The sequence below is a fragment of the Podarcis pityusensis genome (assembly GCF_964106645.2).
Source record: "Podarcis pityusensis genome assembly, chromosome: 4".
In the NCBI taxonomy this organism is placed as follows: domain Eukaryota; kingdom Metazoa; phylum Chordata; class Lepidosauria; order Squamata; family Lacertidae; genus Podarcis; species Podarcis pityusensis.
This window is the reverse complement of record NC_138027.1, coordinates 65849927-65874786: the sequence shown is the minus strand read 5'-3', so window position 1 is coordinate 65874786 and position 24860 is coordinate 65849927. Positions and strand designations below refer to the sequence as shown.

Sequence of the window (24860 nt, the reverse complement as noted above, 5' to 3'; positions counted from 1 at the left end):
CAGCCTGTTTTTTCATTTAAATGCTGAAGACTACACTGCAATCCTATACATGCCTTCTTAGCAGTAAGCGATAAATAAAATAAAATAATAATAATAACAATTTATTATTTATATCCTGCCCATCTGGCGTTCAATGCCCTGGCTGCAATCTGAATTTCTGCATGTACCGGTAAGTTCCATCAAACAATGGCTCCAACTGCATTATACATTTAAAGGAGTATTGTGCCACTTTAAGCAGTCATGGCTGTTTTTAACATGTCCTTGTTAGAAGATCCTTATTCTCTTCACAGAGCTACAGTTTTCAGAATTCCCTGGGAAGAGAGATTGATTGATAACCACTCTGGGAACTGTAGGTTTGTCAGGGCAATAGGGGTCTCCGAACAACTCTAACAACCCTTAACAAAACTCCCAAACTCAAGCTATATGCCCAGGTTCTCTTTCCCTTTCAGGTTTACCGAAGCAAAAAGGGGAGGGGTAGCTTACCTGAAGGTGTGGGGAATCTTCAACAGCGAAAGAGACTCCATTAAATGAGGTGCTGTTGACTTTCTGCACAGCCAGAGCCAGAGAAGGGAAGCTTAAATTAATGGATTCTGCCGGGAAGCTCAATTTTAAGCCAATTCCATCCACTATTTTTATTATTCTATTAAAGTAAAAACAGGAGATGACATGATGATGTTCCTTATGTAATAGGTTTGAAAAATATTATAAGCATTTAATGAAAAGTAACTTCACTTGAATAACTTGAAAATATAGAAATGCTTTGAAAAGGTATCACTAAAACTAAGAAGTCATGGACAAGTTCAATTTTTGAGTGAAAATGAAGCATTTATTTATTTATTTATCCATCTCATCTCAGAAGACCCAGGTAAGTATCAACCTCTTGAATCCTATAATCAGATAACTGAGCCTTTGGGGTTTTTTAGGCATCTAAAGAGGCATCCATGGCCACATAGTGGCCACATGTGTTTGTGCATGGAAGGGCTGTAACTCAGTGGTAGACCATTGGCTTTGTATGCAGAAGGTCCGAGGTTCAATCTCTAGCAACTCAAAGTAGGGCGGAGTGTATCTCTAGTCTCACATCCTGAAGAGCCAGTGTCAATCAGTGTAGACACTTTTGAGCAAGATGGACAAATGATCTCACTTGGTATGTGACCCTTCTCTCCCCATCAGCAGCAGCGAGATGTAAAAGCAGGGGAAGGATGGGTAGCCTGGGCAAACTCTAAGGGGAAGGGGTGATTTCTGTGGGTGTGGTGGGTGAGAGAAGCAAACAGGGGCAACAGCCCCTTGTATGTGAGATACACACACACACACACGGCTGATTATATTAGAATCACACACAACAGACAAGCCTTATCAAAATAAGAAAAATGTACAGGACACTTACCTTTTAGACAATGGAGATATATGTTTTGCGGAAATGTTTAGAAGAAAATCAACAGTGTTTAGCATTGCTTTTGCAAGCACAGGTGATATTGTTTGTGCAGTCAAATTGTGCTCCAGTTCAGAAACTATGTTCTCGAAATCGCTACTGTTAGCAATGTCGGTCTTGTTGTGGAACACTGGTTCTGCAAGAGATGGAAAAACACAATGTAATCCAAAGCTGAAAACAGGAAAATGAAGCGTTAAATTCACATCACACTAAACCAAAGTTTTGAGTACGCATTCATACCGTTTTCTTCCTGTGTGGCTAAGAGAGAGAATATGGAAGATCTATCTTCTACTTTTCATTAACCACAATTCATTGCAGTGCCCAACCGCAGAATTGTGATTAGTTGTAGCTATGGTTTGTTTCAAGAAGCCAACTTAAGAAACAACCGCTTTGCTTTGAGATGAACCGTAGTGTATTAACCACAGTTTGTCAAACCGTTTGACATATCAAACTATGGTAAATAGTAAACAGAAGTTTCGGGGGGGGTGTGTAGAAGTCGAAGGCTCACCATGGCTCATTCCTGCTCATGCATGTCATGCTAAACTATGATTTATAAAGATATCTTAACACTGCTATTGAAATGGAACTGGTGTTTTTTTTCCCCCTTCAAGAATTGCTTCAATAAACAAATCAGCTGTTGTGGAATATATTTTTAATGTAAGATATCTTCATATTCAATTCCAGTGACTTAAAAGATCTTATGACATAGACTGTACAGAACTTTCTAAAATTCCTAATCCTATCTTTGGGAGATGTCAGTGAGTATGATGTATCAGGGGAAAGCCCCAGGCCATCATTACCCTTTGGCTAAAAAGGTCAAAGCACTATGGTGAGTGTGCTTCACTCTCTTCCTACCATGCAGGTTCAGGATGCAACATGTGTCAGTTGCATGAATTAGAACGGCTGAACAAGTGCATCCAGTTCTTACATTTGCAAACATTTTCCAGGTTTCAGCATTATTTATGACAACCCTTTAAATTCCTTCCCTTGACTTACACTAGGATGCAATTGGCACATGCAACATTGGAATAGTTGCAGCCAGGGATGCAAGTCACTTAAACAAGCGACCGCACAACAACAAGAGAGAGGAAAGGGAAAATCCTATCCTTACCTGGTGGCACAAGGCAAGGTGAAGGGGGGCAGGTGTTGCTGCAGCCAGTAGCATACACATACATGATTGTTTGATGGACAGCTGCCCCTGCAGATGTCAGCAACCTATGCCCACACTGGAGCAACTGTCCACTCAGCAATTGTGCATTGGCACAATGTTGGCTCACATCCACCTCTGCTCCAGGTGCTGCAACGTACTGACTGGATTTCTATCGCCACACTAGCAAACCACCTACTAGTCACTACTACATGGTAAGCTATTGAGAATTCAGCTTGCCAAATGGAGCAAGCTCCATAAAGATGCATTTCTAGTCTCACACCACACCACAAAGTGCATGTGTAACCCATGTCTAGTAACAACAGAACTTCACTATGCATTTAAAAATAAGGCTTACCTTTGCTGACTGTTCTCGGACTTCCCTCTGTTTCAGTAGTGGAAAGAATATCCAAAGTAGTGGTCATGGCAGTTGAGGTGGCTTGGGAAACTGCTACTGTTGGTTTGGAAGTAGTCTGAGGTACTGCATCCATTGTGGAATGCACTGTTGTAAAGACTGGATTAGTTGTTTCAAAAGGAGGAAGAACTGCACTGGTAGGAGTTGTAGAAGGAAGCACAACGCTGTTGTGTTCAGTGAGAGGAAGAACCGTATTTGTAGCAAGGTCATTTGTTGTAAGCTCAGTCAAAGGTGGAGGTGAAACCATGGTTGGCTTAGTCAAAGGTGGAGGTGAAGCAGTGGTTGATTCAGAGGAAGGATACCCATGCAGAGTCACAACATCAGAAGGCATAGTGGAAGGAGTAACAGGTAAAACAGATGTGTCAGGAGATCTAGGGCTTGTGCAAGGAAGTGCTCCATAAATACCACTACAGGAAGAACACAGATAAAATTATACACAGGTATTGATATCAGTTTAACAGCAACTTGCATTCGGACAGAGATATGCAAGGTTCCAAAGAAACGCGGTAATTATTATATGGATAGATTTAAGAACAGATTGGTTTTGCTAATATTCTTAAGGTGTTTCATGAGTCTAGAGGATTTCTTCACAAACCACAATCATAACTCAGGTATGTTAAGAGATTTCGAATTCTGCACTAAAAAAGTGCTAAATGTGACATCAAGCTTATTCCACAGCCATTTAGCAGACAGTCCTTCCCAACACGGACACAGTGGTTCATAGGCAAAGTAAACACAAAGGTGAACAACAGAACAATGCTCTTTCACTTCCATAGAGCATGCACATGGTTGCAAATACAGGCAGAACCTGGACTAAGCACATTTACCATTGCAGTGGTTTTAGCTCTTCAACAGTTGAGGGACAAGAGACAGGCCAAAAAGCTGAACAACAGCACAACTCTAGAATAACAAAAAATTAAGAACAATTAGCATTTTAATTTGCCAGTTAGATATTATTATGAAAGCAACTAAATCTTCTTTAACTTTAACTATTTTTGTCAGACAGAGCAGGTGGGCAGATTTCAGGCTTATGATACCTATCGTGTTTATTAAAAGAACTCCAAGGTACAGCAACCAGAGGCAAAATAGTCACTGGGGGCAGCAGCACACATAGAACAAAAGACATAACATGCCTCTGTGTTCAGCTCAAGAACTTGTTTTCAGAAACAGAACTGTGTTTACACTCATCTGCACAAATCTTTGCTTTCCCCTAAACTTTCAACTGTCTAATTTTTCACTTGCGGGAGAGTCTGTTGGTCTTTTTAAACAACTGGGGGTCAGAAATCCTTACAGGTCAACTGCTGATCATCCAACGGTCTACTATCAAATCTACCTTTTGCCCAACCCCAACGTAAGAGTATTCTGAACATATAAAATGCAATATAATCACTCTGTCGTTCCACTTCACAAGAAAGTTAAAAAATTAGCTGTTCTGAGAACTTCCTTGAAGGGTTGAGTGGAAATTGATTAATACATATTAATAAATGAAAAAATAGATTAATTATTTAGTTGTGTGAAGAGGCTTGGGGAAAATGCAAAACACTTCTTGCTGGCTATACCTAAACAATGATCAGTAGAGAAGTTTTGTGAGTACAAAAGGAGAGTCAAGACAGTGTTCAATATTGCCTATTTTTTTTAATGTTTGATGCTTTGTTGTGTTTGTATATATGTTGTAAGCTGCCCAGAGTGGCTGGGGGAAACCCAGCAAGATAGGTGGGATATAAATGTAATAATAATAATAATAATAATAATAATAATAATAATACTGCAAACTGATGTCATGAATGGCCTGCTTTGGTATAATCTACCAGCCACCGGAAATTCTGTTGTGGTATCTACATTATACACAGACCCAAACAATTTCCCTTACTTAGCTGTGCATCCTAGTAGGAACATGAGCTCCTTTCATTGAATCCATAAGTGACTAGGGAGTACAGACTCCACCCATCCCAAATGCACCACTTCTTGTGTTGAAGGCCCTTCAAATCAGATATCATTCCACACTAAATATTGGCACTGATATAAAACAGAGACAGCTTGCACATTCTCATCCATTTATCATCTCATCCTATTATCATCCATAGATAAAAGGACTGAGGTGAGAAAGTGGTTAACATACAAACCAGAAGTAGACTTTTTGATTTTTGGGTTGTCAAACACTGTTTCTCCTTAGCCCAGTTTTACTAGCAGTTCTCAGATACTCTTTTAAACCCCCTCCTTGCAAAAGGCTTAAATTCTGGAATTTAGATGAGACCTGTGCCATTGGCCATCTCAGATCTCTAGAACAAGAGACTATTGGTTACTTACCTATTAGGCTAAGTTCTGCTTTTCCTTCCAATTTTGACAATATGCTGCTTATATCCATGTTTTTCTTCACCTTTATTGTGAAACTGCACTCTGATCTGCTACAATGTGGGGGAAAAAATCTAGTAAATGCTACTAGATTGAATGCCAGCATATGAATTATTTAAAGCAGTGTTCCTGCTTAATTAGTTAAATCACGTTATTCCAAACTATACAAGTCTGCACCATTATTTGGCTTGTCCTGTTAGACAAATGAGGACCAAACGTCTGTTACTACTTATTGGATCTAATTAAACTAATTTAAAAACAAAGCAAAACCCTATTTGTAGGAACAACAAACATCAATAAGAGTTTAATTTTTCCAATATTTTCAGTATCTATGGGGATTTGAAGGTGGGTTTAAAAAACAATAATTCAAGGCTTTCCACTTGAGAGGTTAGAAGACTGAGATAGCACTCCCTTCCTCAAACATTTCGTCAGAAGTGACTTTGCTGTTTAGAAAAGTTATTCCGGGTATAGACCCTTAAGTTGCACCCCTGTAGGCACTTTTCTGGGAGCAAGTCTTGCTGAAGCCAATAGCACTTACTTCTGAGTTGGATAACACTATAAAATGTCTATTAAAGCATTGAAATGCCAGTCCACTTTTTAATATATGTGTAGCCAATAAAAGAATCACTAGGAATATGACAAACCTTTGGATTACTTCATGACACTGTATGATGGATGACTATAAAAGAACAAATTTAAAATAAATTACTTGATCATCAAGTTCAAAATTACACAAGCCTCCATGAATAAATATCTATAGTAATAACTGAATGCTTACTTACCTCACTTATGCTCTGAAGGGTTTGGTTGAAATCTGAAATGCTAAAAGGAAAGTTTTTGCCAGCTTAGTCAGAAATGCTATATTTGATTTTTACTAGTAAATTATCCCTGAGCCAGTTTAGTTTCCAGCAGCTCCCCCTAACACTGGAGCCCATCATATCCTATGCCTACAACAGAGGCTTTCAACCTTTTTGAATCCATGGCTCCCTGGACCAACTACATTATTTCTGAGGCACCCCTGTGGGTTCCCCACATCTTTCCTAAACTCAAATTGTATTTGCATCCAAACTTGGTATCATAGTTTCACTAACTATGGTTAGTTTCAACAAGCCATGGTTTGAAGTTGGCTTGTTTCGAAATGGCTCATAGAGACGTATCATGTCCCCTGTTTAACACGTAACAAACCAAGCTTAAGGGAAACTAAGTGTAAGAGCCTCTGGCTTCCTACAAGTAATGTGGGAAGAGGAGATAAGTGTGTAAAACATGCAAACCTGGGAGACTAAGTACTCTGATGTTACATTAAACCATGGTTTAGAATGATGGGCAAACGCAGCCACTACTATGTGAGAGTACTCAAAATGAAATATGACCAAACATTCAGTATGATGTAAGGGACAAAAACCTAATAAAGAACTATGGAATGCTTACTTTGGTACTTTTAGTACTGGTGAAGTATCTTGCAATTGGTACTGACTGGTGCTGTCCCCAGGATATTGCTAGAGAAGAGAAAGAAAACATTAACAAAGCACAGTCTTGTGTACATTGCTAGGATCTCATTAAAGAGTACAGGACAGATATAATAACAATGTAGGTGACGCTTCTTCACCCAGGAGGTATGTTGCTTTAAAAAAACCCTATCCCTACCCAGAAACCCTACTTTCATTATCTTGAAGAGAGCGAAACAAGTTGACCCTAAAGCTTTTACCACTACACACTGGGAGTATCTGACAAAAGCTGTTGGGGTACATTTCCTCAGGTTTTCACCTTCTGAAGCTACTTCCACTGACAAAGCAAGGGGCCTAAGTATTCAAATCCATGTATATGCGTTGGACCTGGCAAGTTCCAAGATTCTATCTGACTGGATGACTCCCTGCCAAATAAGTCAATTAATATCAATCATAAAAAGGTTTTTCATTATGTCAATCTCTTAATGATCAACTTTATTGGTAGCAAGCAAAAATTTCCTGCAGCCTAGGTTAATGTTCCTTCCCATTCACTGCCTACGTCATACCTGCCCAGTGCCGGATTTATGTATAAACTAAACAAGCTATAGCTTAGGGCCCCACTCTTTTGGGGGCCCCAAAAAAATTTAAAGGAAAAAAACTGGATGTACATTTCCAAAATATAAGATAAAAAACAAATAAAATAAAACCTACATACAGCAACAGTGTTTTGTGTTGTGTATGGACCTATTAGGTCCATAAATTACTATACAGCATATATTCAACACAAAAAACAGCGTCAATTTGTTGTTGACAAAGAACAGCTGGACATATAAAGGGCCCCATTACCTTCAGTAGCTTAGGGCCTCATCAAATCTGAATCTGGCCCTGTACCTGCCCACTTAATACCAAAAGTTCCCCCATCAAGAAGAAGAAGAAGAGTTTAGATTTGATATCCCGCTTTATCACTACCCTAAGGAGTCTCAAAGCGGCTAACATTCTCCTTTCCCTTCCTCCCCCACAACAAACACTCTGTGAGGTGAGTGGGGCTGAGAGACTTCAGAGAAGTGTGACTAGCCCAAGGTCACCCAGCAGCTGCATGTGAAGGAGCGGAGACGCGAACCCGGTTCCCCAGATTACGAGTCTATCGCTCTTAACCACTACACCACACTGGCTCTCTTATCAATCACACAAGCTTTTTCTAGGGGACCCTCCTGGTGGCTCTTTCCTGATACAAGCATATAATTTTCCCAATACCATCACAGGATATAATTATAATATCAAGATTGCAACCAAAATTGGATCACGGAATAGCAATTCATCAAAATGAAGAGACTTACGAGTGTTAAGTTATAGAAAGCATTAGAGCTGTTTCCCCTGGACTGAAATTTCATAGTGCCCATGTAGAAGACTGAAAAGGAAAAGTCATCATTATTAATAGCTTGGTTTAGAATAATTTTGACAACAGAAAGCACATACTACCTCTGCTTGTACTTTTAAGCTTCCTTGTGCAAAAATCCTTTGACCCTCTGTTCTTTTGCACAGAAATTTGGATGACTAGTCCATACAGTCTTTGGCCAGACCACAAGCCATCCTATATGAATCTGCCTGCTATATAAGATCTGAGTGAGTGGCCCTTCTCTGTGCCCCACCTTGCTGAAGCAGAGTTGGGTAGGACTAGAGATACCTAGTTATGACCACACCCAGATTAGGGAACACCTGGCTCCAGCTCTCACTGTTTTTTGCTGGTTGTTGAAGGTTGTTGCTAATTCTGGCAAGTGTTTGGGAATAATCACCATGCTTTTATGATCTTATTTTATCTGTCTTCTTGCCCTGTCTCATTTTACTATTGCTTCAAAAAGCGGCAATATTTTTAATTGCCATATGCCATACCATTTGCATTAGAATGGTAGGATATAAATTTCTATATGAATAAATTATGAAAATGAGCCTGCATCAGCCTTGGGGGTGAGAAAACGCTCCTTTCCATTTCTTCCACACGTGAGAGGACAACACGAAAAGCTTCTGTTTCAACTTCGGAACTAAACACAATTAAACTCTACAATTTCAGCTGAAAAAAAGTTAATCTAAAATGGAAGTAAGAGAAGGTCACTAACCTGAGTCTTGGCAGATAGATGATAAGTTGCATGCATGATTGTCTAGAATTTTAAAAGAGGGAATAAAAAGTTTAATTTGAACATTATAAAATAAGTTTACAATAACTTTCACTCATTATCCTACCTATTTCTAATGCAGCTGCTAGCATGGAATCAAAATGGGAGTGATATATTTCTGTCTTTAGAAACTGAGTGAGGGCCTACATTTAGTGGAGTAAATGTGGGGACAGAACACATAGCAAAGACAGAACAATGTGACACAACTCTAATATATAATAGGTTTTAATTTTGATATCTTAACCAACCACAGTTGTAGAAGTTGACATAGCTGTGTTTCCAGTGTATATTGTTCTGTCCACATCTAGGGAAATTCGTGTTCTTAATAGACAGGTATATGCAGATCCTTCCTCTGCACACACTCCACACATCATTTTTATTTTGATTTTAGCAATTTAATATAAAATAATAATTGTAACGGAATTGTACCACCACCCCCACATCCCATTGCTGGCTTTAACAAAGAGAAAGATGCTCATTTTACATCAAAATATCACTATGACAGTATTTTAGCTTTTAACAAGAGGCAAGGCCTATTTCTAGTCAAACTAAAAGCACTGTAAAAAGTTAGCTACAGTTTACGTACATTCTCTGTGCAAGCAGTTCTTACCTTCAGTATTCAGAGCTTCCTCTGAAGATGCATCTAAGAATATAAAACACAAAATCAATGCAAACTGCAAAATTAAAGAGGAAAAGTTAAAGAAGGCAAGCCTACTCTATGTCAAAAATATGAATGAAATCTTGCCTGTGGCACTGTTAGGGTAGGTGACAAAAGTGACAATGGATGAGTCTGCTGCAAATAAAGAATTTTTTGAATTAAAATTGAAAATATAGAGAAGCACAAATAATTTTTAAATAGTTTACCTTTCATTTATAAACCTAGAAATGAATGGATTAAATTATGCTTTGGGTATAACTTTGTCTACTAGGTGTCTACTATAAGACGAAAGTTTGTTCCCTATCGAAAGAAATGTGAAAGCAGTTCTGTGAGCTGGAGGGAATTTTAGACTTGCTTTCCTAAAAATGCCTAGCAGTATGGCAAGCTGCTTTTGCAGCTGTGGGGGGAGTTCCAGATGCAGTCTGTAGTAAGACACAGGGATCTGCTTTTCAAATATGTCAAAACTTCTGACAAGCGATTGCAGTGTCTTGTATAAGCTTAAACAGTTCTTTGGATCTTCTAGCAGTAGAAGCCTTGTTGGGCTAGTAAAGATTTTATTAACACTCTTTTGGTTTCATCTCACCCTAAAATGCAATGTCATGTTTTGATTGCCCTACACCTTTATTTCAAAAATTAAAAAAAAAATAATGGGAAAGTGTTTTAGCAACAAAAACATGGAAATAAAATGATACCCACCACTAGGGTTATTATAGTAAATGTGTGCTGAGTTGCACATGGCCCAACTCACAACAGTTATGTCATGTCCACAAGTGCGAACAGAGCTTAGTGGGATGTATACACAAAGAAACAAAATACCCATTAGTGTGGAAAGCCAGTTGCAATATATAGTGGTACCTTGGTTTACGAACTTAATCCATTCCGTAAGTCTGTTTTCAAACCAAAGCGTTCTTAAACCAAGCTGTGCTTTTCCATAGCAGCGGGGGACTTAATTTACAAATGGAACGCACTCAACAGGAAGTGGAACATGTTCTGCTTCCAAGGCAAAGTTCACAAACCAAAACATCTACTTCTGGGTTTGCAGCGTTCTTAATCCAAATTGTTCATAAACTAAGCTGTTCTTAAACCAAGGTACAACTGTAGAGGCAACAGTGCTAGGGGTCATGCCTCTAGAGAAGGAGCCTTACTCTTGTGTCGGCTGTCAGTGTTTCTTTATGACTTGCAAAGATGCCCTTGTAATCTACATAAAATATTCATACTGATTATAACACTGAGAAGCTGTGATTATTGTGTGTAGCTTGGAGGTGTTTTTCTTTCCAGAGTTATTGCTTTTAACAGAACAAGGCAAAATAACATTCAAGGTAGATAAACAAATAACATGACTAAAAATGATTTATATTCACCAATATTCATGAAATGCCTTAGAAATTAAATCATCTGAAGGAGAAATTCTTGCTAAACCTATTTATGATATACTAACTACTTTCATACTACCAGCATGAGTTTGACCAGCATGAGTTTGACCAAACTGCGCAAGGCAGTGGAAGACAGAAGTGCCTGGCGTGCTCTGGTCCATGGGGTCACGAAGAGTCGGACACGACTAAACGACTAAACAACAACAACTACTACTTTCAAAACCATAGATCCTTCCTCTTTGTAAATCCTTGAGTAAAAGCAGCACACATTTAGCACCTAAGTAGGGAAATAATTTATCTAGTTGTATAATAAAATGAGGGACATACATATCCATGTATAGGAGCAGATTTTTTAAAAGGCTAACACCAGATGCAGTTTGTAATCTGTTGTAAATTGACGAGACGTCAGTTGCATCTTTCATCTTCGTTATGGTGTGTTATATTTTATAATACTTTTCTTGAAGTAAAGTTTAAAAAACAAAAATAGACATACCTGGTGTACTTCCTGGAGCTTTTCCAAATTTTGGTGAGATACGACCAGCATTGCCTGAGTGGGAGACAGTTTAATACATTCGTTAGGCTAAATAAGGTTTTGTTTGCTCTTTAAAACAAAACAGAATACAATTATTGTTCAGCTACTACTATTGACCACAAGATGGCAATATGAAACTATTTAACCATATTGTAACTAATGAATTTCTGTTCAAGTTTGACAGGTACAACAAACACTCCCACAGCCCAAAAAAACACCCCAACCCTCACACAGAGAGAACAGTTCGGGTACATATCATGGAATAATACATAGCAACCCAAAATTAGGATGTGTGTTTAAAGGTAAGGTGGTATTGAAGAAACACACAAAATTTGTTAAACTTTTATACATTAAAAATAAAACCTTTCCAAACAATTATTCTTTCATATGCAGAAATTCATAAAATTGACTGACATATGTATCAGTTGTTCACTCCAAACAAAGGAGTTGATTGCAAAATAAAAATTACCTACCAAAACCTAAAACATTCTGGTCTTGTTTAGACGTAACTCTGCAGGATAGTTTAGTGCTAGAGGACCAGGCCTGAATAAGTCTTGGGCTCACATATTTCAGCCAACTCTGATTTGTCAGACTCATCCACCTTCAAACCATGGTTTATAATTCTAACTTGTTTGAATAAACCTATTAAAACTTAAGTGTAGTTCCCAGTTTGGACATAACAATAGACTATAATTAGTTTAAATTAGTAATCAAATATTTCCAACCTACTTTCAGCCATTACCAGGGGAAGAGAAGGGATAAAAGAATGCATGGGACCAAATCTCACTGTAGCACTAAAATATGGTTTAGTTTTACCTCTAAATGAGGCCACTGACTACTTTGCATACATGGATGTTACAAAAATAGCACTTTTGCTATCTACTTAATCACTAAGGTAAAGGGTAAAGGGACCCCTGATCATTAGATCCAGTTGTGACTGACTCTGGGGTTGCGGCGCTGATCTTGCTTTATTGGCTGAGGGAGCCGGCATACAGCTTCCGGGTCACGTGGCCAGCATGACTAAGCCGCTTCTGGCGAACCAGAGCAGCACACGGAAACACGGTTTACCTTCCTGCCTATTTATCTACTTGCACTTTGAGGTGCTTTTGAACTGCTAGGTTGGCAGGAGCAGGGACAGAAAAACGGGAGCTCACCCCGTTGTGGGGATTCGAACCGCCGACCATATTAAAAAAAAAGTCCTGATGAATCAGGCCAAAGACCCACCTAGTCCAGTAACCTATTCTCACAGCTGCCAGCCAAACACAGACAGTCTTCTTTTTAAACCCAAAGAAAGAAAGGAAAGTAAAACCTCCATAATTCTCTCAAACCTGAAGACAGGCACACTTTTATACCTACAGTTCTAAACTCCCCGCCCCCCCCTTATCAGCTCTTGGTAATGAGATGTTCCTGATAATTCGCTGCAAGAGTGAGGAAAAAAGAAAAGTTTGGCAATAACACAAAGTGCAATTCAGGTTCTGGGTATAATAAAGGCTCCCCCTTGTCAAGTAACCACATGGGTCCATCAACCACAGGGATGGAATTTTTTTTAAAAAATCCTTCCCTGCGTCCCCTATGGTGATGCCTGCACAATCTCAGCACTGTCGTACCTTGGTTCTCAAACAGAATGCGTTCTGGGAGTCTGTTTGACTCCTGGAACCATTCGAAAACCTAGATGTGGCTTCCGATTGGCTGCAGGACGCTCCTGCAGCCAATCGGAAGCCGCCAAAGCCATGCCGGATGTTCGGCTTCCGAAAATCATTCAAAAACCGGAACACTCACTTCCAATTTTTGATCGTCTGGGAGCTGAAACGTATGAGTTCCAAGGCATTTGGCAACCAAAGTACTACCGTATTTCAGTTCTCTGAGTTTCTGCTGTGAAATGGCTGGAATATGCCTTAGAAAACACACATATATTAGTTGTGCGCTCATATTTATTTATTTATCATCATCATCTGCAGTCCAAGGGCATTCAGTGTGGCTTAAAGTTTAAAAAAACAAACAACCTCATTAATCATTTAAAAACAACAGCATCAGCACATTTAAAAAACCTAAAACACCAGTGTTTAAAACTGATCTAAAATTAACCTTAAAAGGCCAGGCAAATAAAAAGGTCTTAACCTGGCTCCAAGAAGACATTAACATTTGTGCTATGCAGGCCTCCCTGGGGGGAGCATTCCACAACTTAATCATTGCAGAAATTGCACTGGCTGCCAATTAGCTACAGAGGTAAGTTCAAGGTGCTGGTTTTAGTGTATAATAAAGCCCTATACAGCTTGGGACCAGGAAACTTGAAATATTCATCTCACGCCTTAAATATCCAGCCAATCAATGTGTTCTATACATGAGGGCTTCCTGCAGATGCCATCTTTTCAGGAAGTCTGTACTGCACAACATAAGGTGCTGTGAGACCTGACCATTGGAATTTTCTCCCCTTAAATATTAGACAGATACCACCTCTGTTGTCTTTTCAGCACCTTCTAAGGACCTTCCTCTTCCAGCAAGACTTTCTGTTTTGGAATTGTTTTTAAGATGCTTTCATTTTTTTATCACTTGTTGTTTGCCACCCTAGGCTGCTTTGGGACAGTGGGATATAAATTAACTAAATTAATAACATATATAATAAATAAATAATGCAATACAAATTAATTAAGGGACAAAAACTTTTGTTCAGATCTGTTATACAGTGGTACCTCGGGTTACATACACTTCAGGTTACGTACACTTCAGGTTACAGACTCCGCTAATCTAGAAATAGTACCTCGGGTTAAGAACTTTGCTTCAGGATAAGAACAGAAATTGTGCAGCAACGGCATGGCAGCAGCAGGAGGCCCCATTAGCTAAAGTGGTGCTTCAGGTTAAGAACAGTTTCAGGTTAAGAGCGGACCTCCGGAATGAATTAAGTACTTAACCCAAGGTACCACTATACTAGCAAGGAACATGACATTTTTGACCGAAAGAGCCTAACCTCTTTCTAATATTTTCCCTGCAACATGGCTGTGAGGAACAGACTGCTCCTTTCAAAAATTAACTGTTGTTTAGTGTGTCATTTCAAACCAAAACCAAACCAAAACTGTAGCTGATTTAACCATAATTAATGAAGACAAGCAAGCTTTTTAAACTATGGTTGTTTCCATTAAGCACAGTTAAGATGAACCATGGTTTGTCTGTTCATATGACACGGCAAACTGCAGCTAATCTAAAACATTTCCAAACTGCTTATTACTTCCACACTTGAGGGGAGTGGGGCATGCAAACTTGAGGGTCACACAAGAACACCCTCATGAAGCTAATGCAGTCAGAGTGTGCCACATGTTGTTCAACTTGTAGTTAAAACGGAACAGGAACAGAATCAAAGTTTCTCACTTTCTTGTATTAGTTTGGACAGAAATTAGTCAAAACTAACTTGTGTGAAAAATCTGGTTTGAATACTTAAACAAGACATCCATACACCTTTTTGTAGCATAAAGGTATTGACTATGCATGGATGAGGTAAACACTGCACAAGACCCATTTACATGTTCCACAAAGACAAGAGGGTGAGGTGCTTGAAATTACATTGTGCTCTCCAGCAGAGTGATTTCTAGGCAGTAACTTCAGTATGAAAAATACAAACAAGGAAAAAGAAAAAGGTTAAATTATCAGAGCTCTTTCTTATGATAACATGCAGATAGAAGGAGGTATGTGAATCAGCAGGTACGGTTTCTAGAGCTGCAGCATTCTTCCTGTGATTAGTCATTATATATATATATATATATATATATATATATATATATTTCTGAATTTCTAAATCCAGGCGAAGGGACAGGAAAACAGTACAGAGCATTTTCATTGTGGTACACTTGCTACACAGCTGCTTGTACTAGATAAAAAAAGGAATAATTTACCATAGACAGATGACAGTCACGACTCTCACTTTCGTTTCTCCCCTTTTGTCATATTCTGGGCAGAATCATTTTACAACTCTGCATGCAGCATCAAGTGGGACACAAAGCAACCAACAATGCAGTTTAACACCCTTCAGACTAGCCTTACTCAATAAGTGGGTTCAGAGCTTTGGGGTTTCACTGCTTATTACAGATCCAGAGGTGTCATTACTTATTACTCTGGTATCCCAGACCTTCATCCTCAATCTTAACCACTCAGTGGTACTATACCTGCTGCATCAGGGGAGCAGGTGGCGCTGTGGTCTAAACCACTGAGCCTCTTGGGCTTGCTGATTGGAAGGTCGGCTGTTTGAATCCCCGCAACGAGCTCCCGTTGCTCTGTCCCAGCTTCCGCCAACCTAGCAGCTCGAAAGCACACCAGTGCAAGTAGATAAATAGGTACGGCTGTGGCAGGAAGGTAAACAGCATTTCTGTGCACTCTGGCACTAGTCATGGTCCTCCGTGCGCCAGTAGCAGTTTAGTCATGCTGACCATATGACCTGAAAAGCTGTCTGTGGACAAACACCGGCTCCCTCAGCCTAAAGCAAGATGAGCACTGTACCCCATAGTGGCCTTTGACTGGACTTAACCATCCTTTACCTTTACCTTACCTGTTGCATCTCCTATTACCATCTGCCATGGATGCTTCAGTTAAGATTTCTGCATTGCAGCAGGTTGGACTAGTTGATCCCAGGGGTCCCTTCTAACTCTACAATTCTATGATTCTATAACATTGTTATGAGTTTGGGGGAAGGGGAATCCTGTAAGTGTTAAAATCTAATCAATGATTCAAATTCCTAGAATAGCCAGGCTAGCTTCTTGGTGATGGGTCGTTAAGGGAACAAAGAAAGAGGATCTGTACCAGACTGGCATTTAGAAAGACAAAGTTGAGAATTGAGCAGTGTTAGCTAGAAGCTGGAAGAAAAGCTGCAGGCTGGGAAGCAATGGGCTAGGAAGCAAGAGATGTTTGATTTTCGTTCGAATCCAAGGCTGCAGCTAAGAGAGAAGCAAGGTGTTAATGCTGTGAACCCCTCCATTGTAGGCTCAGGTTATATATATGTGTAAAGAAACCATATATCATAAAGACACCACAATCTCCGCTGTACCTCATCCCAAAGGAAATGTGAACCCTGAGTAAGTGCCTGGAACCCGTAGAATCTCACACTACTCGGAAATTGGGGTGGCGTGCAACAATATGATACAATACCACCACATTCTGTGCATTAGTTTAAAGCTTCCATTTTTGATTTACAGCTGCAATTGCATTGTGCACATTTACTTTAAGCATAATATGAGGAAAGGCAATGACAGGCTGTAAGGGCAGCACTGAATTCTGATAATCTCAGCATTGTTTCTTTTATCAAAGTTTTTAGCTGCAGAAAGATATTTTTGGAAACGGGAAGTCTGGGTCTATAAATGGGTATAGGACTCAGAGGGAGAGGTATGTCTGAACCTGAAATGGTTACATGCCCTGCCTTCACAACTTCCTGGCAATCTTCCCAAAATATACAGCCCTGATGCCTATCATTTATCCATACCTCTTCTCTTGTCATCTTAGCAATCTCAGCTGAAAAAATAAGTACCTTTGTACTTTGTACAGTATCTCTGTTGATACTGCACAGGTGAACATAACTACAAAAATGTAGTAAACATCTGAAGAGATTTGATAGCAAGTCTGTATTGTGCAGAGACAGCATGTTTATTTAGGTCTAATCCATTACATTATCCTACACATGTACCTCCTTCCATTGTGTGTTTTAGAAAGCACCTGCATGCTTCTGAGCCTCTGCAGCACCTCTAGACTCTGAATATCACTTGCAAGGAGAGAATACACATTCCCTCCCAATTAGTGAGTCAGCTTGCAAAGTGTGCATGACTTGTTGAGCATCTGCCATACCCCTTATCCCATCTACAGCTGCCTTTCAGAAAAAAGGTGTATTCTTTCCAATACACAACAGCACATGAAAACACAGTGAGATGGTACTGAGATAATTCAGCGCCAGACAATTTAAGACCGTTCCCTCCTTCTCCCTGCCCATAGTCTACCCAGTTACCCATTGTTATATACTGAGTCAAGCAGCCCTATGGGTGTGCTACCTGCCCTGCTGCCTTCACCACCAGTTTTGGTGCTGATTTCAGCTGAAATCATGTCCGAAATCATGCAAGATCTTTTGGTAGCAACTTGTCCAAATAGGGCAAGATATTGCCTGAAATCGGCACTGATGCTGGTGCTGCTCCTCCACCAGAGGTGGATGCAGCAGGGCAAGCAGAGAAGCAGCGGCAACAGTTTGGGCAGTGGGAACAACAAGGCAGGGAAAGGCAGTGCTTCTCATTTTGCCTCAAGTGGATGAGCCGCCCCTGACAGTAAGACAAGACATCCCCGTAAACAGAAAAAGGGCACAATATTACTTACCACATGGCAAAGAGTTGCTGTACAGTGCTGTCTTATTATAGACCCAGTGATCCTTCCTCCAGCGGACAGTGGCGCCATCTTGGCAATTTTGAGTACGGAATAATTCTCCTTTAGGCCACATTCTGAACAAATACAGTTCACCAACCATTCCACTTGAAGAATTTGAGGGTGTGCCAGGCCTCTGTGAGCAACCAAGTAAAAGCTGCCCACCTGCAGCAAGTGGCCGAGTTATATTTATTTTTTCATTTATTTTTTCTGTACCATTTATATATATATTCACTTGCTGCGGTTCACTTCGCCATCCTGTGCATACCTGGTACCAGGTGTCCTCATCCAGTTTCTCTTCCCAGGTTATATTTTCTCCAAATAGCCAAACAGTCAATTTGCCTTGTCCTCCTGTAAGCCCAATTTCATAACAATCTGACGCTGGCAGATCGCAATCTGGTTCTTTTTTGTAGACGAATGCCGTCCAATCGTTTTTTGGGTCATATAGTTTAAGATGAATGCAGAATGTGAAGTTCATTAGAGCAGGCACAGACGTTGCAGGTGACAAAGTCCATACTTCTTCACATGAGGTATTGAACACAGCTCTGTAATTTCCTAAGAAATAATTCTCAGCTGCAAGAAGAAAACAAACTTTTAAAATCATTTTGTACAAATATGATTAGTTTCTGCAGCACTTTTATGACTCCCTGTATCTGACTTTCTGAAATCTTATGACAAAGTAGCACTATGGTTCAAATTCACAGATTTCCTCATATCATCTGGGCATTCCTAGCATACACATCACCTTCTGATTTCTTATGCTATCTGGATGACATGGGAGCATAGCACCATCCCTTTCCATACAGAAAGGCAGTGCTTTTTTCTGGGGGGGGCGCAGGGGTACACATACCCCTAAACATTTTGTGAATCTAAGTTTGGCCTCATTGAGGGGCAGTATTACAAACATGAGTAGGAAAATGAGAGTACCCCTAAACATTTTTTTAATGGAAAAAAAGCATTGCAGATACCACATGGATAGAACCTCAGCTTCAGTTCCTTTGCACATCATCATTAACCCTTAGAAAATTACATTCACACTGGCAAGGGAAGGAGTTACAGTGTAGACTTCTCCCAGGGAATTTGGGCTCTCTCGTGTACAAAGCCCAGGACATCCCAGAGGCAAACTTAAACCCTGGCACTAACCCCTATCTGCATTCCCAATATGCATATATTTTTAATAATTTGAAATATGCTAAATACTGTAGTGATCTACTGAAGGAAAGAAAAGGATTAGACAGATTAACTGTCATGTTTTCAAGTATGATTAAGTGCATGTAAATCACATCCAAGTGCAATACTCATGGCTGAAGCATATTTAGAACCATTTTGTGACTGAGTTACACTGCTTATATAAGAGCACAATTCAAATGTGTTCCATGTATTTAAGAGACTGGACAGACATTACTTTGTGTATCTGGAATGAGAACTAGCAAGCCTCAGTCATAGCCTGTCCTCTTCACTTCACCCCATTTCTGCCAGACAGAAAGCAACATATGACCCACTTGGCAAAATGTTGGAGTTATGTGTTATCATATTTCCCTGATCTATCTGCCTCTGCAGTTATGGATACAAATATACCTGGTATTGCCCGAAAAAGACCCAATATGGAGGCTAAATGGCCAAAATATTGGGAAATATTAGAAAAGGATGGAGACAATTGGAAATTGCAGAGTTTGGAGAAAATGAAAGACAAAGTGCGAGATTGGTTACATTACGCTCAGATTAAAGAAGTTTTTAAAAATGATAAGAAACTTGGGTTCCAGGTGGAGAAATCGAAACTAGAAACAGAATTGTTAGAACCAAAGATTAAGGTACTTTCAAGGATGTATAACTTGCTGTTGAAATGGAATACACAAGATGAAACGGTTAAATCGGCTATGATAAGGTGGGCACAGGACATTGGGCATAATATTATGTTTGAGGACTGGGAGAGGTTGTGGAGCAATGGATTGAAATTTACTGCATGTAACGCTCTGAAAGAAAATGTAATGAAAATGATTTATAGATGGTATATGACCCCAGTCAAACTTGCCAAAATTTACCACCTGTCTGATAATAAGTGTTGGAAATGCAAAGAATGTGAGGGAACGTTCTTCCACCTCTGGTGGACTTGCCCTAAAGTGAAGGCGTTCTGGGAAATGATCTATAATGAACTCAAAAAGGTATTTAAATATACCTTCACTAAGAAACCAGAGGCTTTCCTTTTGGGTATTGTCGGCCAAGGGGTGGCAAAGAAGGACCAGACATTTTTTATGTATGCAACAACAGCAGCAAGGATACTTCTCGCAAAACACTGGAAAACTCAAGATCTACCCACACTGGAAGAATGGCAGATACAACTGATAGACTACATGGAACTGGCTGAAATGACCGGCAGAATCCGTGACCTGGGAGAAGAGAGGATTGAGGAGGACTGGAAGAAATTTAAGAACTATTTACAAAAGTATTGTAATTTGAGTGAATGCTAAACAAGACGCTAGATCAAAATAACTGAGCACCACTAAATTTAGAAGTTTTTAAGAAAATAAGTAAGACTGTGAAATTTAGCTCCTTCTGAGAATTATAAGATTGTGAAATATAGAAGGGATATAAGAATTTAAATAAGATGATAAATTGCTGACAAAACGTTACAACGATGAAAGTGGGAGCGGGAGATGTGAGGAAGTCCAAAGAAAATGTGAAAATATGTTAAGATCAATGTTACATTGTTTACTATGTTTATTTTTACTGTAAAACTTAATAAATTGCTTTAAAAAAAAAAAAAAAACAAATATACCTGGTATTTAGGATAGATCAGGCACAGTGTTCTAGCCAACGAGAAAAGAATAGTTTCACGTTGTATATTGAAACCATAAGTAGTTTAATTAAACTGAATTTAAACATCTAAAATAATTTTTGTTCAGTTCCTTTATTACTGGTGCAAATGAGGTTCTCTTCATAATCTTGGGCAAGCCACGATCCTGATTTATCTTACTTCATAGGGTCATGGTATGACAGACAGCATACTTTGAAAAGTGCTATAGAAATGTTTGGATTGAATTATTACATACAGTGGTACCTCAGGTTACATACGTTTCAGGTTACATACGCTTCAGGTTACAGACTCCGCTAACCCAGAATTAGTGCTTCAGGTTAAGAACTTTGCTTCAGGATGAGAACAGAAATTGTGCTCCGGCTGCGTGGCGGCAGCGGGAGGCCCCATTAGCTAAAGTGGTGCTTCAGGTTAAGAACAGTTTCAAGTTAAGTACGGACCTCCGGAACGAATTAAGTACTTAACCTGAGGTACCACTGTATATCCATTTCACTGGTTGACTTCTGTCAAGATACAATTCATTCCAGACTATTGTAAAAGAAAATATAACTGACATTTTTTCCAGGGAAAAATAATGGAAAATAAAATCTTACCTTTGCCAGAAGAAGCCAGAAACAAATGCAGGAAAAAGAGAGAGAGAGAAACCTTACATTTTAGTAAGATTTCATGAAATCCTGTAGCGCAGTTACGATATACTCCATGGACAATCATCCTAGAATGCAGAAGAAAACATCTGAAAACAACTAAATACTTGGTGCTAAATACTTAGTACCTAACTAAGTCATACTCAGAGTAGGACCACTGAACTTACATATGCTCTGAGTATGGCTTAGTCATGTATGGTTCTAAATATTATCCTACATGAGAAAGATTTGCCCCCTTCACTTATGTCTGTGTTTCTCAAACTTTGTTTTGGGGTTCGCGGGAGTTTCTTCAAAGCATCTCTGTAACAATGGGCCTGCTTCCTTGATGAATAGGCTGTCGTTATTTTCACTTGCAACATTATAGCTCATGGTCTCAGTTCATAGAGGGCACCAGTGAAGCACAACAGGTCTGTCTTAATCAGTACCAACCCAAGACACATTGATGACTGAGGCAGAGAAGCAACCACTAAAGGGGCAAGGTAACAGTACTCAAAGCTGGCCAACTTATTTTGGCACCTGGTGCAAAAAACTCTCCCCTGTGCCTATTCCCTTCCCTGGCAGCAAAATATAATAATAGAGTAAATACCTAATAATTTCCTGCCCAAGATCAGCTACCTGAGTTTGCCAACCCACTCTAACTAATGGTAATGTCCACAATTTCTGCAGTGTGCTGGGTTTCCATGACGGAACATGGGAGTTCTCAACAGCTGTGGAAAGAGTTTCCCAAGATAAAAGTATGAAAACAAAGTATTTGTCTAGAAGACTGTTAAACTAACTACATCACAACTGAAAATAGCAGAACACAACAATAAATTGTGTATTCACAGGTAATGAAATGTAGTCAGATTACCAAGAAGCAATATTCTTTCTCCTGCAACTATTTTATTTAGATGACTGTAAAAGAACTTGCACACAGTTTGTCTTAAAAATTATTGGAAGTTTGCTGTATATGGCAAGGATGGAAAATGGGGATCAGTTTTATTCACCAGACTAGGAGACAGGAATGTCAAGAAAATGCCTCATCCGTTTGATAAGAAATTGATATTTTTTGCACCCATTAGGTTTTAATTTTAGCTCACTGTTAATGCTATATAAGCAATGCTAATTTGCGCACTATGAATTTTTCTTCCTATGAGATTGCAGTTATAGCACAGACTGATTTACAGTATATTATATTTAAAGGTAGGTCATATTTCCACTTAAAAACCACATCTATCTGATACAAAATCACTTTATAGCACAGAGCATTCCAGAGCTTCCTGGAAATTAAAACCAGTTAAGTAAATCCTTTGCATAAGCTGTAGAGCCCAGAATTCTTGCTCTCTAGGCTACTATCTAAAAACCATAGATAACACAAAGCTTAATAATTCATTATGATTTGTTAATATTAATAATAATATTAATAATAAATGGTAGCATACACTAGACTAACATTAGCCTGTGTCCTTGCAAATGTTGTTGGACTCCAGTTCCCATCAACCTGAGCTGGCAGGGCAAATGGTCAAGGATAATGGGAGTTGTAGTCTAACAACCTTTGGAGGTCCACCAGTCTTGATCTAGCCAAGTGTGTCAGTTCTGACCAGCAGCCGTTCTCTATGGTTTGAGGCAGAGGTCTTTCACATAAAATGCCAGGGATTGTACTTCTCACATACAAAACAACCTGCCCCCTAAGCAATAGTCCCTTCCTTAAGTTTAATGTAGGATAGTACTCTTAATAGATCATTTAATAAGAAAATATTGAACCTGCAAAGCTCATAAAAGCATCCAAGATCATTGGAGAGCATCCATGATCAATGTTAACAAATAAATACCAGCAAAGCCCTTTCCAATAACATCCAAGATGAACAAATAGTCTGATGACAGGCAGCTTCCAACATTGCTGTGTCTAAGTTATCCTACCAATAATGAAATCTCAGGTCATGCTCTTCGTTGTTTAAGTTGGGTACATACAACATTTCATTCTAGAGTCAATGGATACTGAGTACTTGTTTTTTCTAGGTAGTCCACAAACAATCTAGATTTATAGTTTATTGCCCCTGAAAAGCACTTTTTGAGAACCAGGTTTCATTTGAAAACAAAAGCGCATTGCAACTTCATTCTGCATTACACCACAGTGTGTCTGTTTGAAAACAAATGAAAACAGATGTAGGCAATGGGGGTGAGGATTATACACCTGCCAAATGACATTGTGGTTGGATGCATACCAAGATCACAATCATCACTATATTCTAAATACTCCTGGGGCACATGCAGGGAGGAAAAGGTGTGGATGACTGAACCAAGAAGAGAGTTTTCAAACATGTATCAAGTAACCACACCAACCCTGGTGGATGATAGGATCTAGATTGAAAGTAGGTTGAGGATGATAATAAACAATTACAGAAGGAGGAAAACTATTTTTTTATGCTACAAATGGATTAGTAGGTATGTAGACCAAGCAACCATTGTGGAATGTGAAAATTTGTGATTTTGCACACTTAGAATAACCCAAAAACAAGAGCATTGAAAGCTTACTTCCAAATGCTTTTTCTGTCTTGCTTGGTAGTCACATGAGTGACAGATGGGACTCGTCAACCTAGGAAGGTAGCCCATCTAGGAGAAGGAAAACTCAGTTCTTAACCTCTGCTGCCTTCCAGATACTCATTCAAGAGAAAGACTTCAGGAGTAAACCGAGGAAACATCTGTACACACTTGCCTTGCAGGTCATCTTTGGGAGAAGAAAAGGGTAAAAAGTAAACCCTACACAGATCCCAAATGGAGTCCTTAAAATTGTTATATGTATGTCTCCTTCCAGCAACTCCTGCAGCCAAGCTGGTGCCAAATGTATTGCTCTGCTTTCCTTTAGACCACATCAGCAAGGCAGTGAGAAGGGTCTTGTTGTGACAGCAGCAGCATGATGTCATTGATTGCCTTCCTTCTTCAGAGCAACTAAAGAAAGGTCAAGCCCTAAGGTTGAGAGCTGGCAACTTCACGAAGTCTGAATATTTGTACTTGGTTTAATTGTGTAACAGTAAGGTTTAATGTATGCAAGGTGCTCATAGTTCTATCGTTTTGGTTATTCTGCTAGTTTGCTTTTTAAAAATTAATTTATGTTTAAGAAGCACCCAGTTGGATCCTATCAAGGTCCACCAATTCCAACATTCAATTTCCAAGAGTACTGGCCAGCTGATGCCAGGTGGGAAACCCATAAGCAGAACTAACCAGGTCTGGGGAACCTTCAGCCCTCCAGATGTTACTGAACTACAACTCCCATCAGCCCCAGCAAACATGGCCAAAGACCCAAAAAAAAAAAAAAAAGTGACAGGAGTTGTAGTTCAGCAGCAACAAGATTTTCTATACCTGCTATAAGGCAATAGCCTCCCTATGTTGTTGGTACCAAAAGCATCAGGAATTCAGGCAATTCTTGTCATTTTAATGTCAAATCTGAGTGAAAATGCAATATGATAGAATTATACAATTTTAAACAAAGTAGAATCTTTTGATAGCAGTTAATTAAAAATA

At 39.3% G+C, this 24860-nt stretch overlaps 1 protein-coding gene across 4 annotated transcripts in view; it reads right to left on the bottom strand.

Annotated features, from left to right (window-relative positions):
* ADGRG2 (adhesion G protein-coupled receptor G2) overlaps positions 1 to 24860 on the bottom strand; it is a 44263-nt gene that overhangs the window by 10545 nt on the left and 8858 nt on the right. Inside the window, exons 2-16 of one of the 4 annotated variants that reach the window (XM_081001583.1) lie at positions 21309 to 21427; positions 17859 to 18476; positions 11484 to 11537; positions 9705 to 9752; positions 9570 to 9602; positions 8903 to 8944; positions 8126 to 8196; positions 6772 to 6839; positions 6126 to 6165; positions 5988 to 6022; positions 5299 to 5396; positions 3819 to 3891; positions 2935 to 3398; positions 1385 to 1565; positions 484 to 640 (exon numbers count right to left, since the gene is read on the bottom strand). In XM_081001583.1, coding sequence (XP_080857709.1) covers positions 484 to 640; positions 1385 to 1565; positions 2935 to 3398; positions 3819 to 3891; positions 5299 to 5396; positions 5988 to 6022; positions 6126 to 6165; positions 6772 to 6839; positions 8126 to 8196; positions 8903 to 8944; positions 9570 to 9602; positions 9705 to 9752; positions 11484 to 11537; positions 17859 to 18476; positions 21309 to 21426 — 2100 coding nt within the window. In that variant the 5' untranslated portion in view covers position 21427. Of the gene's footprint in view, positions 1 to 483; positions 641 to 1384; positions 1566 to 2934; positions 3399 to 3818; positions 3892 to 5298; positions 5397 to 5987; positions 6023 to 6125; positions 6166 to 6771; positions 6840 to 8125; positions 8197 to 8902; positions 8945 to 9203; positions 9538 to 9569; positions 9603 to 9704; positions 9753 to 11483; positions 11538 to 17858; positions 18477 to 21308; positions 21428 to 24860 lie in introns of those variants that run through there. The other 3 variants (XM_081001584.1, XM_081001585.1, XM_081001586.1) reach the window with 3 other exon arrangements.